This window comes from Erpetoichthys calabaricus, chromosome 8 (assembly GCF_900747795.2).
Source record: "Erpetoichthys calabaricus chromosome 8, fErpCal1.3, whole genome shotgun sequence".
Taxonomy (NCBI): Eukaryota; Metazoa; Chordata; class Cladistia; order Polypteriformes; family Polypteridae; genus Erpetoichthys; species Erpetoichthys calabaricus.
The window spans coordinates 21,154,245-21,167,816 of NC_041401.2; the positions used below are offsets into that span (position 1 = coordinate 21,154,245).

General features: G+C 41.6%; 1 protein-coding gene across 1 annotated transcript in view; it reads right to left on the bottom strand.

The window, feature by feature from the left end:
• The window catches only part of myo3b (myosin IIIB), a 619,900-nt gene that overhangs the window by 602,279 nt on the left and 4,049 nt on the right, over window positions 1-13,572 (bottom strand). The window contains 1 exon segment of the mRNA XM_051930711.1: window positions 12,977-13,111. Within this exon segment, the coding sequence (XP_051786671.1) occupies window positions 12,977-13,111 (135 nt within the window).

Below are 13,572 nucleotides of genomic sequence, written 5' to 3' on the forward strand. Positions count from 1 at the left end.
GTTAGAAACATAAAATAATATAACCTGCTCCTTAGAAACATAAACTAATTTCCCACTTTAATAATTATAATAAATATAGAGCAGAATTTTAGAATTCACTTCAAGTGTAATGCTAATAACTGTAAATAATTAAACAGAAATGAAAATGAACTAACCCTAACCCTAACCCTAATCATGCACTGTTATTCATACAAGTGTTAAAACAGTGCTGTCGTTGCCTGTCATTTTAGAGGTGCAGCAGGTGAACCTCAATGTACCTCTACAGATATGTCTTCTAAAAATTCACTGGGTGTGAAATTAAAAAATGTTATTATTAGTTATATTTCTGAGTTGATTGTATTTGTTAAACGTATATCTTAAACAGATGATTGTTTCATTGTTTCACTGCTTGTTGTAGTTTTTACAAACATTACTGTGTCTTTGATTTATGCTGTGTTCTTGCAGTTGTACCAACTGTGTTTTTAACATGAAGAGACTAAGCTGGGGCGGCACGGTGGCGCAGTGAGTAGCGCTGCTGCCTCGCAGTTGGGAGACCTGGGGACCTGGGTTCACTTCCCGGGTCCTCCCTGCGTGGAGTTTGCATGTTCTCCCCGTGTCTGCGTGGGTTTCCTCCGGGTGCTCCGGTTTCCTCCCACAGTCCAAAGACATGCAGGTTAGGTGGATTGGCGATTCTAAATTGGCCCTAGTGTGTGCTTGGTGTGTTTGTGTGTGTTTGTGTGTGTCCTGCGGTGGGTTGGCACCCTGCCCAGGATTGGTTCCTGCCTTGTGCCCTGTGTTGGCTGGGATTGGCTCCAGCAGACCCCCGTGACCCTGTGTTCGGATTCAGCGGGTTGGAAAATGGATGGATGGATGGAGACTAAGCTGACTACCCCTAGGATTGGAGTTGTCGGTACACATCAGCACTGAGGTATAAGATGTGGCTTAGGTGGTGCAAAAATAATAACAGGACAAGGTGTGATGGACGGCCGGCAGCTCAACCCAGCCGGGATGCCCAAAGAGTGGAATAATGGGGGAAAGCAGCTACTCTGGGACACTACTGCCCCCAAGATGCTAGATGGCGATTTCCCTCCAGCATTGTGGTACCCCGGATTCCCACAGGGCACCATGGTATCTGGAGTTCGGCTTCACAGCCCTGCTGGATTTCGTGGGTGCTGCCAGGAGACACTGCAGGAGTACTGGGGGACTTGTACTTTTTACATAGCCCGGAAGTACTATCGAGTCATGGACACGGAAGTCCAGAAATACTTCTGGGCTGAAGGAAAACTTGACTTCTCCATCTGACCCAGAAGTGCTGGCAAGTCATGTGGGTGGAAGAGCAGAAGCACTTCCAGGTCGGACAATATATAAAGGACTGTGGAACATCCAGCAGGAAGCCAGAGTCGGGAGGAGGGAGACAAAGCTGGCTGGGAGGTGTGGAGGAGAAAGAATAGAGAGAATTCTGAAAATTATTGTGTTCATCTGATTGTATATTGTGGCTGTGGTGCTTGGGGAGCACTGTACACGAAGAAGAAAAGAATTAAACACCTTCTTGGTGCTTATAACCTGTGTCCTGTGTGTCTGTCTGTTGGGTTTAAAGGGGCAACAGTGACCCCTAGCATCCACAAAGGTTAGACTTTTGGGGCACCTTACAGCCAACCCCATATAATTCTCAGCAATAAATGCAAAGAAAACACATGTTATAGTGCCAAATCGAGCTGTCCCAACTTCTGTCTAAGGTAGACTAATTAGGATAACAGCTCTTCCGTATTTAAGGCAATCTGGGAGGAAGAGGAACTCCAGAGGTGACATCAGATGAAATGGTGTCAATCATCCTTTCTGCAGCAGGGGAAGAAGAGAGATCGTTAGTACACAGTGCCACTCCCTGTCTCGGTGGAGAACTTCCTTCACCCAGACCGTCAAGCTGTTTCCCATGCACATGCGTGTGACATTGGGTATGTTCTTCCTGGCAGTTTGGGTAGCAGCAGGATCGGCCACTGACACTGACACTGACAAAATTCATTTCAACTTAAGCTCACTTTCTTTCACTTCCATACCGTGTCATACATCTCTAACCCTGAAATACTGTAGGTTTGCCCGTTTCACAGGGGCTGATTAAAAAGTAATGAGATTGATTTTTTTTTTTTTATTGTTCACAGTTGGAGGATTCCACAGGCTCAGAGCATTTTTCCATTTTTGAAGTAGCGCCCTTATATACTTTGTACAAAGTTTCAAAAACGATTCAAAGGCAAGTAACGGGCTGATTTGCAACATCACTTTTAGTGATGCAGCCATGGCTTTTTTTTTTTTAACTTCATCATCTTAGAGAACTTCTTTCCATGTACAGTGGAACCATGTTCCAAAACTCTGGTCGCAACCCGATTTGGTTGTGACCCGAAGTAATTTCCCCCATAGGATTGTATGTAAATACAATTAATCTGTTCCGGACCATACGAACTGTATGTAAATATATCCTTTTTAAAGATTTTTAAGTACAAAAATAGTTAAATATACCATAGAATGCACAGTGTAATAGTAAACTAAATGTTTACTTACTTCTTCTGGTCACTCCAGCTCCTTGATCGCTCAGCTGGAATGACAGCTTCCTTCTGCCCCACCGAGTGTCGGCCAAAACAACCCTGCTTGGGCTCACTTGCTCGCTCGCTCGGGCTCTCTCTCTCTCTCTCTCTCGCTTGCTGCACAGGGAGATACTGAACACGTGCGGAAATCATCGACGCGGATGAACCAAATGGGAAACTGGCTTGTGGTCGTGAACAGATGCAAAAATTTGGCAAACTTTTTGGTCGTAACCCGATTTGTACGTGAACCTGAGACATTCATGACCCGAGGTTCCACTGTAGTTGTTTATATATATATATATATATATATATATATATATATATATATATATATATATTTTTAGCTGTTGTTTCATTACCATTCTTCCCAAGCTTAATGCAAAATCTAATCACACAGCTCTGCCGGAATCTCACAAGAACGTTTTCTTCATCCGCCATGACAACACTTATGAGGTGCTTCCAATCACTCTGACAGAGCGCTTAACAAAATGTCGGTCCAACTACATATTCACACACGTCAATGTATGCCGTTCACAAAAACCTGGGCAGCATTCCTGTGTTCACCTCCGTGAAAGAGAAACAGGGACAGTCTCATTACTTTTCAATCAGCCCCTGCATATATTATTATTTTCTAAATTTTTTCTTGTCCATATTCTGTGAAATTAACTTTTACTTGTTTAACCAAGCTGTTAGTCAGCTGTTATCATGACAGATTCTCAAGCTAGATGAAACCTACTCTGATTTACACCAAACACTGTATTGTAAGTTTTATGACCTACCAAAATGCACAATTCGGATTTATTTTTTTAAACAGTCTTCTGTCTGACTGTTTACACTTACTGTACACGCATCTCCCACTGAATATGCATTTGCATATGTAGTTCTTTATAATAAAATGGAACACATAAATGACAAGATATGTGACATTGTACTTATAAAGTCCATCATGCAGTAGCAAGTACTCAATAAAATAAGGCATTTCTACAGTTTCCCCCATACATTTCATGTTGCTCTTCTGATATCCTCTTCATTTATTTACAGTAATGCAATACTATCTTTATATTTAATACGCTACCGTGGCTGTCCGTTTGTCTGTCCAGGATTTTAAATCACTTGTAGCTCGCAAACCATTTGAACTATTGACCTGAAATTTGGTACACATATACTACGTGACGTCTACTGTCTGCTTTCGGGGAGATGATTGACCGCCAGGGTTTTTCCTCTTTTTATTGTTATTTTATTTTATTGTAGAATCAACTCTCGGCAGCAGGGCGGCCGTGCAGCGCATGTGTATGGGCGCCGTTCTCATCCCTACTTCACCATCAGTTCCACTACCTCTTCATATCTTAAATCATTCTTGAGGCAGATTGAAAACTTAAGTGCCAGCTTAAGTGAAAAATTAAAGAAAACATACTAAGTAATTGTAACACAAACACGGACTTAATCAGTTTAAACGCGAACAGATGTCGACAAAAGAAGAGAAGAAGCGGGCCGCTAGGGTGAAGCAAGTGCATCAATGTCTGAGCAAATGAATGGTAAACGTAAAGAGAAAGAAAGAGGATGAAAATTAGGACCGCTCAAATCAAGTATATTCACTGCACGTTACCGTGCAGTGCACCATTACCAGTATAATATAATACAATTTGTTTTCGTATTTTCGTATAGCCCAAAATCTGCAATTGGCTTTAACAGGCCCTGTTTTTGACAAGGCCTTGACTCTCTAAGAAGACAAGAAAAAACTCCCTCACCCCTATATAAAAAAATTCTTGAAGAGAAAAAAATGGAAGAAACTTTGGGAAAGGCAATTCAGAGAGAGAGAGACCCCCTTTCCAGGTAGGTTGGGCATGCAGTGGATGTCAAAAAATGAGGTAAATACAATGCAATACACAGAACAGAACACAAGTAATCCTCCATACAATACAATAGTGCTATATGTAGTAATTGAACAAGTACAGAGCAAAATATAAGAGTAGATGATATCACGTAGTAGGATTCCAATTTGTTCAGAGCCATCAAGCTGCCTTCGCCCTCCCAGCCATTTCACCGCTGAGTCAGTGCTGGGCCGGCCAGTCTGATGAAAGGACCCTTGTACCCAATGATTCCTGAGCTCCTTGATCAGAGAGGCAAGCAAACTACTTGGCATTAGGGCACTGGCACCAAGTGGCACATTTGAGTACTGAGAAGAGAAGCAGAATAGGTGCTTATGCTTATTCATATTTATTATATGTGCTATCCTGTCTGCTCCAGTTAACTCAATGGTTGGGTTCGTTTTCCGTTATTATACTTTCAATAGTACCATACTTCTGTTACTGCAAAGTGTCTTGGGATGGTGTTTTATGGAAGGCAGTCTATAAAACAGTTGTGTATTGGTTTTTAGTTAATTGTTTTGTTTTTCTATGTATTTCTTACTTTGAAAGTCACTACATAAAATAAACATTGATCATTTAATTGAGGTAGTTAACTACTTGCTAATCCTTTGTCAAATTCAGAGTGAAGATCTGAAGACACTTCGCAGTTGCTGACTGGTGTTGTCCTTCAGTCAGTCAGTCAGTCAGCCAGTCATTATCCAACCCGCTATATCCTAATACAGGGTCACGGGGGTCTGCTTGAGCCAATCCCAGCCAGCACAGGGCACAAGGCAGGAACAAATCCCGGGCAGGGTGCCAGCCCACCGCAGGACACAGACACACCCACACATACACACACTAGGGACAATTTAGGATCGCCAATGCACCTAACCTGCATGTCTTTGGACTGTGGGAGGAAACCCATGCAGACACAGGGAGAACATGCAGACTCCACGCAGGGAGGACCCAGGAAGTGAACCCGGGTCTCCTTACTGCGATGCAGCAGCGCTATCACTGCGCCACCGTGCCGTGATTTCCTATGTTTCACAGATAAATTCTACACACTGGAAAGTGCTGGAAAGACAGTGGATGAGTGCAGAGTTAAAAGAATGGATGAAACGTTCACTTTTATTTTTTTAAAAATAGTCGTGTCATTTTCAGACTCGTTTAATCCAAACAATGGTCATCCGAGGTGCTGGAGCCTACCCAAGGTAGCACAGGACGCAAGGCAGGAACAATTCCCTGGACAGTCCATTGAAGGGCCAATTCACCTAACTGACCTGGGAGTAAACCCACACAGACACGGGGAGAACATGCAAACTCCACACTAGGAGGACTGAGGACGTGAACCATAGTGTCCCTACTGTGAGACTATCACTACGCTACTGTGCTGCCCTTCAATAAATAGTGGAATATTTAAATGCAGTAAGGAAAAAAGTGGTTGTGGGTCACTTCTGTCAATATTAATGTTGTGCATTTTTTCTACTAAATTACCTTTTATTTTGGGAAAAAAAATATAAAACAGCAAAAATACTGATGGCAACAGCAGACAGGTAAGAGTGTGAGGCGTGTTAGAGGGATGAAGGCAAGAAATTTGTCACAGTGAAAATTCAATTCATTACATCTCCCTCTGGCAGACAGAAAGCAGACGACAGCCACCATATCTCTATAGTCTAGCTTGATGACATGCTTTGCCAGAAGCCAAGATGAAACATCATGATCATAGTAGAATAAAAAAAAATTCAGTGCTTCCTGCAATTATTTCTTTCTAATGGACAGCCATACATCAAAGATGAGGTAGGGGGTGCAAAATAGAAGGCTCTGTAAATGTGTTTGAGCACCACCATTATTTAAGCAATTACAGAAATTACAAGGCCACTTACTTCCAGTGACTTATTTTTAGCATCTGTGTTTGCAGGCGACATAGAAGAATGTAGTGGAAAGAAAAGATTTCTTTTTTGTAGGGTTGTTGAATTAGATTTAGATTTTACTTGTCAAATATACACACACAGTGGAATACAGTGTAGTGCAGCTCAGTGAGCAGGCTGTACTGAGCAATAAAAATATACTTTAAAAATAAATATTAAATATTACAAAATGCAGATTCAAAATACTCGAGTGATTGTATAATGTGTAACACATATATACATTAGATAGATAGATAGATAGATAGATAGATAGATAGATAGATAGATAGATAGATAGATAGATAGATAGATAGATAGATAGATAGATAGATAGATAGATAGATAGATAATTTATTAATCCCAAGGGGAAATTCACACACTCCAGCAGCAGCATACTGATAAAGAGTGATAAAATAAAAAGATAAAATATTAAAGAGTGATTATTATAATAATCATCATTATTAACTAATAAAAATAGTTAAATGGAAATGATAAATCGACTATTTTTACACTTGTTAGGAATGCCTGACAAGATGACCGTTTGTTCTTTTGATCTCCTGGGAATTGAAGCTCTTTCTTAATCTTTTTGTTCTTTACTTGAGGCACCAAAGGCACCTTAGCCATTTAAACTGTACTTTTTTGTATATTGGTCCTGGAGGGATGGTAGTGATGTGCTCTCCATGATGCTCTCAGCCGAGCTCACAACTCTCCTTTTATGAGCCATTTTCATACCATCAAGTGATGCGCCCTTCCGCAATGCTTCCAATGACCGTGTGGCAGAAGAACTTCACAGCTCTTTCTGACACTCTGAATTTCTTCATTTGCTTGGAGATGATAAGGGTGCTGTATTGTCTTTCTCACCAGAATGTCTAAATGCATGTGGACTATGTTTAGTCAACTCCTGATGTTGATTACCAGGAATTTGAAAAACTAAACCCTCTCCACTGCAGTACCGTTAATGAACTTGCACTCAGTTCTTCACCTCTTGTTCTCTATGTTTAAGCTCACTGTGAGCTCTTTTGTTTTGCTGACATTGATGGACACACTGTTTTCTTGACCCTATGGTGACAGGTGTCACAGACAGCTGGGGTCCTTGTCTGGCTGGGACACCTCTTCACTGTATGCACCGGGAGAGCAACCCTGGTCAGAACAGTACATCCCGTGGGATGCTAGATGGCAGCCCCCCTGGGTGGCAATGGTGCCTCGGATTCCCGCAGGGCTGCATGGGAGATGGAGCTCTCTACAACCCTGTTGGGATCTGGGGGTGCCGCCAGGGGGAGCTGCAGTTGTTCCTGAGCCCATGTGGAAGGCTCTTCTGCCACACCCGGAAAGGCAACAAGAAATAGGTTGTCAAACACCTGGAGCACTTCCAGGTGGGCAATAAAAGAAGCCAGCAACCACCACTCCAGGAGCCACAGTCGGGTGGTAGTGGATGAAGCCTGCCGGAGCAGAGTAGTGAAGACAGAGCGTGAGGAGAAAAGTATTGTGCAGTATTGTGCTTTGGACTGTGTGTTGTGGACTCATAGGAACGGGGAAGACGTTCTCCACGAGTGAAGAAAAATATAAGCACTTGTGTTTTTAGCAGTGTGCCTCCCGTATCTGTCTGTGTCAGGTTGAGCGTTGGTATAGCGCCATCTGCAGTCACACAGGCCACTCACTTCATCTAGGTAGGGCATCTCATTGGCTATACAATCATGTACTGTATGTATAGTAAATACAACAGGGGATTATAAACACATCCCTTGGGGTTTCCATGTGCAGAATAATGAAGCTGAAGGTGTGTTTTCCCAACCTGAATACTTTGAGTCTAGCAGGCAAAAAGTCCAGAAAGTCTACTGGACTGCGGTGGGTTGGCGCCCTGCCTGGGATTGGTTCCTGCCTTGCGCCCTGTGTTGGCTGGGATTGGCTCCAGCAGACCCCTGTGACCCTGTGTTTGGATTCAGCGGGTTGGAAAATGGATGGATGGAAGTCTACTGGACTACTGCAACTCTATGTGGTCATCCATACGTTTTGATGCTACAGATTACATTTTGTGAATTTAAATGTAAATCTATCAGACACCTGTGGTGCAATATGACCTTACACCTCTGTCATATTCAGGGTCACTTCAAATCACAATGAAAATAGTGGCTATTACTTGAAGTTTGACTGAGTGTAAAGGTCATATTACAATAAGTAAAGCACATTTCAGTCACAAATTAAACAGTGCAACAGTCCAAAGAAGAAACATCAAAATATATTAAATTTATAATTAAGACCAAAATTCCCAGCCCTACCAAGTTTGAGCTCTGCAAACAGGTCTCTTAATAAGATGGCTCCTCACGTATATTACAACATATAAAGAAAAACAGAACAGAAGGAAGGCAGATACGGTACATTTTAGAAAAATGTTCTGGAGACTTTTGCACCATTCCATTTTTAGATAATTTAAAACACAACGCCATATTGTGTGGCTAAGTTATGTATAGAGTCTCGACCCAAGTAATGAATCAAAGTTGTTAATGTGAAGAATCTATTGGCGTTTTTTTTTTTTAATATTTAAATGTTGCTTTTTCACAACATCTAGTACGGTTAAAAAATTACATTACCATAAGTAAAGCACATCTTAATCAAAAATAAAACAGTGCAACGGCCCAAAGAAGAAACATTTAAAAATATCAAATCATAATCAGCACCTAAATTCCCACCCTAGCAAGTCTGAGCTCTGTAAATAGGTAACACTAATCTGCCTGATATGAAACAGGACAGTGCGGAGGGTCCGGCCCAGCTCCCTACTACTGACATCACACTTCCCACTCCCCTCGGCCCACAGCCTCTATCACGGATTAGTGTGAGTATATCGCTCCTGCAAGCCAACTATGATTCTTTGCGTGATGAGAGAAATCGCAAAATCAATTGGAATGATCAAGCAAATTCTAGGAAAAAACCCGATCAAAATCTGTTAAGTAGTTCTCTCGTTCACTAGCTAAGCGGATGTAAGATACGCCCCGAGACTGGCGTGTGAGTGAGGAGGGCTGCACCACAGCTCCCCTTGGCCCACAGAGTCTCTCTCTGATTCACACAAATAAATCGGGACCGCAAGTGAACTATGATACCTAGCGCAATGAGGGGAGTCGCAAAATCAACCAGAATGTTCAAGCAAATTACAGAAAAAAAATCCGATCTAAATCCGTTAAGTAGTTCTCTCATGAAAGTGGACAGACATTCAGACAGACAGACAGATATTTTCAGACCTGGGTTAAAAAGGAGCCCTCTGCCTCAGCGAGGAACAAGGAGTTGGGAGGAGGAGGAGGATACCACTAAGATGAGAAAGAAAGGGTTTGGGGTTCTGTTTATATTGTGCTATAAATGCTGGTTTGAAGATAAAGAACACAAGTTTTATTCTTATTATTTATTGGAAAATATAAAGTTTTGTTGCCTATTGATTACATCCCTCTTGTTTGCCGATGATGTTGTCCTCTAGCCCTCATCAGATTGGGATCTACTGTATGTGTCACATTAGAATGGTTTTCAGCTGATTTTTGATAAGGCTGAGATGAGAATAACCACTTCCAAATCTGAGATAACATCCGTGTCCCAATAAACTGTGGGTTTTTTTTCTCTCCAGGTAAGGGGTGAGCGGAGGGGTCCCCGCGTACTTTTAGGTCTTATTCACAACTTGGGGTATCATCAGATCAAGGGCCAAGGGTGTCAAAACGCAAAAGCCCCACTTTACCTCACCCAAACGTGTCCCTCCACCCCATCTCTGGAGTTTATAGTGCACTGTTAATTATCAATGCAGGATAAACCATCAGGGATGGGGTTTGTGTCATCTGAATTATGAAAATTACTAGTCATATAGCCCGTTACAATAATGGGCGCTAGAACAGTAGTGCATAAACATTAGTAGGAACAGTCTATATTAAATGGCAAGGGACTTTGACCTCATTCTTTGTGTTGGTCGTATTTTTCTTTCTTTCAGCCTTTCTTTTGTTGATGTTTACTTGCTGAGCTGACCGTTCTTTGTGGGCTGCCGCCGTGTATTGTGTGTCTTTAATTTTCTGTGACAGTAATACTGTCTTGTACGTCCGCTGGCTTGTACGTCCGTAATATACCTTAAATTTTCTCTGGCGGTAATACAGGTGTGCACGTCGGTAATATGCCTTTAATTTCCTCCGACAGTAATACTGGCTTGTATGTGGTTGTAATATGAGTCACTGTATTGTGTACCTTTAATTTCCTTTCGCAGTAATACTGGTTTGTACTTCCGTAAAACGCCTGTAACTTTCTCTGACAGTAATATCGCGCATCGCACCGTGCCACGCGCATGCGCACTTCACCAGAAGACACCCACACACGGACACCTGGACGCACACAGGAATTTTATTAAAGAGGATACCACAGGCCCAACACAGAGTGTTCCGGGGGAGCAACCATGGGCTCCTCTGTACCTCCACCGGGATGCTTGGTGGCAGCCTCCCTGGCTGACGATGGTACATCAGTTTCCCGCAGGGCTCCATGGGAGATGGAGTTCTCCACAGCCCTGTTAGGATCTGGGGTGGCCACCAGGGGGTGCTGCATGGGTCCCTGAGCTGGCCTGGACAACTATATAGCCCCGCCCGGAAGTGCAATTAGAAAAAGGTGATCAAGTACCTGGAGCACTTCCGGGTGGGCTATAAAAAGGGCCAGCTACCACCACTCAGGAGCCAGAATCAGGAGGAAGAGGACGAGGACGAGGTTGTCAAGGAGGAGTGGTGGTGCCAAACGGAAGTGTTGTGGTGATTTGTTTAAAGTGCTGTGGGAGTGTCTTGTGGCTGGAGGGTTCACGGGGAAGATGAACCCTCCAGCTGAAGAAAAATAAAGTCTTTGTTGGATTTTACACATGCCTCTGTGTGAGTCTGTGCCAGGTTGGGCGCTATATAGCGTCTATTTTATAACTGCTATAATTTATATATGGAATTTGAAGACCAGGAGCTGCCTGGCATTTCTCTTTTGTCACATCTACTAAGGACCCTTGTAACCAGGGACCCAGAGTATGTCCTCAGATCATCCTGATGGTAGATATGGTCATGCATCATGCTGACCAACAGCTGATACAATGGCAGTTTTTTTTTACCAACATTGCAATGGTCTTTGAAGAAACTAAGACCTCAGGTTAAGTTTATCTCTCAGCCTACATACAATCTCTCACATATGGTCACAAACTCTAGGTAGCGACAGAAGGAATGAAAACATGTGGTGGAAATGAGGCTCATGTGTATGGTTGCTGGGCTCACTATATGGACAGGGCAAGGAGCTCAGAAACACAGGACCTTGGATTATTCTGATGATTCCCGTCATAGAGAAGAGGTAGATGGAGAGTTTGATATGTATTAATACCTCCTGGGCACCTCGCTCAAGAGGTGTTCAAAAAAATGCCCAAAGGGTGGAAACTCTCAGGCAGACCAAGGAGATGGTGGAGAAATTCTCTCTCCCTCTCTCTGTCTCCACCAGTCTGGGAATGTCTGGGAGATTATAGGATGAGTTGTGAGGATAGGATGGTCTGCTCAGTCCAGTGCTGCATGTTGCCACCAAAACAGGATAAGAATAGTAAAAATTAATAAATGCATGAAAGAAAGAGTGAAGACTGGCACAGAAAAACAATTACTCATTCCAGATCTAATTGTAAGGATGTTGCTCCATGTATTTTTAGGCGGACTCCAGTCCATCTCAGATCTTACCATCTGATTCAAATCTAAGTTTTCTGATTCCAGCTCATCCTAGTATTGTGAATAATTTCTGCATAAATGCTGATGTCAATTGACCTCAAACTCCTCTACAGTACCGTACAGCTGTATAAAGACAATGCTGCTTGGAAATGAAAACAGCTTCTGACAGGCTTGAACTAATGGCTGGCTGATGTCTCATCGGTAAACACACACTATCACTTAATTTGCAAATATGATTTCAAATTCTGTGCATATGCTGAGAGCATCCAGCTCTGTATCAAGATCTTCTGTGAAAGTGATGTAAAAGCTTTCTTGTTTCCTTATTTACATATGAATTGATACTGAAAAATCTTCCCTAGTCCTAACATTAAAATCTAAACTGAATAATCACCCTTTTTCAAATCTATTTTAAAAACTAATATTAAACTTTTAATATTTAAGTTTTAAATTAGTTATCCTGTTCATATGTTTCAGCAGGTCATAATTTATTATTTGTTGCTTAGAGGGGTCCAATGTATTATATATCAAACTTAAATGATTGTTGCTTTTTGGGACTTTACATAATATTTAATAGCAGAGAGGTATTACCTAGTATATGCCATTTATCTGAACGTTGATTGATGCAAATTAAAAAAATGATAAATGATACAAGGAACTTTTCTCTTAAAATAAACCAGTCTTACTGTAGAGAGCTATACTGTTCACATGACATGGCCCCACTGGTCAGGTGTAAATAAAGGATGTCCATGTTGGACTTCATATATAATAATGGCTCAAGACTCTTCTTTATTCATTAAGTATTTTCTGAAACACTTCCTAAGCTGGTACCAATTGCTATCAGGATCTGTTTCAAGTCCAGTAGATTAACAAAACTAATGAATGAAATTATTGTTACTAGCAAGTCTTCAAAAATGGCACCAGTGCAGGTTGGAAAATCAAAAGTAAAATTGTACAAGACATTGTGACAAAACAAATATTACCTCAAGCACCAGCCATAGTTGACCTCCAGCAAGACCATCAGCCTTATAGAACATCCCATAGAATTTGACAACATTTGGATGGTTGGGAAGTGATTGCAAGATGTTATATTCAGCTTCAATTTCCTCATCGACATCCTTCAATTAAAACACAAAATGACCAATTTACCACAGATGGCATACTTTGTCTTTTGACCTTGAGCAACACAAGGGTAATCACAATTGTAATAAGTCTTGGTATTATGTATGTGATTTATATACAGCTGCTGTATCTAGCAGATGTTCACAGATCTGCTCGGTTAAGCAGTTTGCATTCTACAAGATGTCCATTTATTGTCATCTGACTTATTACTGAAGATACATAAGACAACTTTCTAGCCAATGAATGTTAATCTATATTTGTACGCATTCTCTACACTGATGATCAGCTATAATTGTAAAAGCATTTTCACACAGCTTTCTCAGTACTGGTCAAGGAACAAGTAATATAGTTAAAACCAATATCCACTGAACCTATAAGTCATCTTTGAACTGAAAAGATCAGAGAATTAATTTACTGTCACAATTGATCACATTAAACTCCTCATTATGCACTGCAC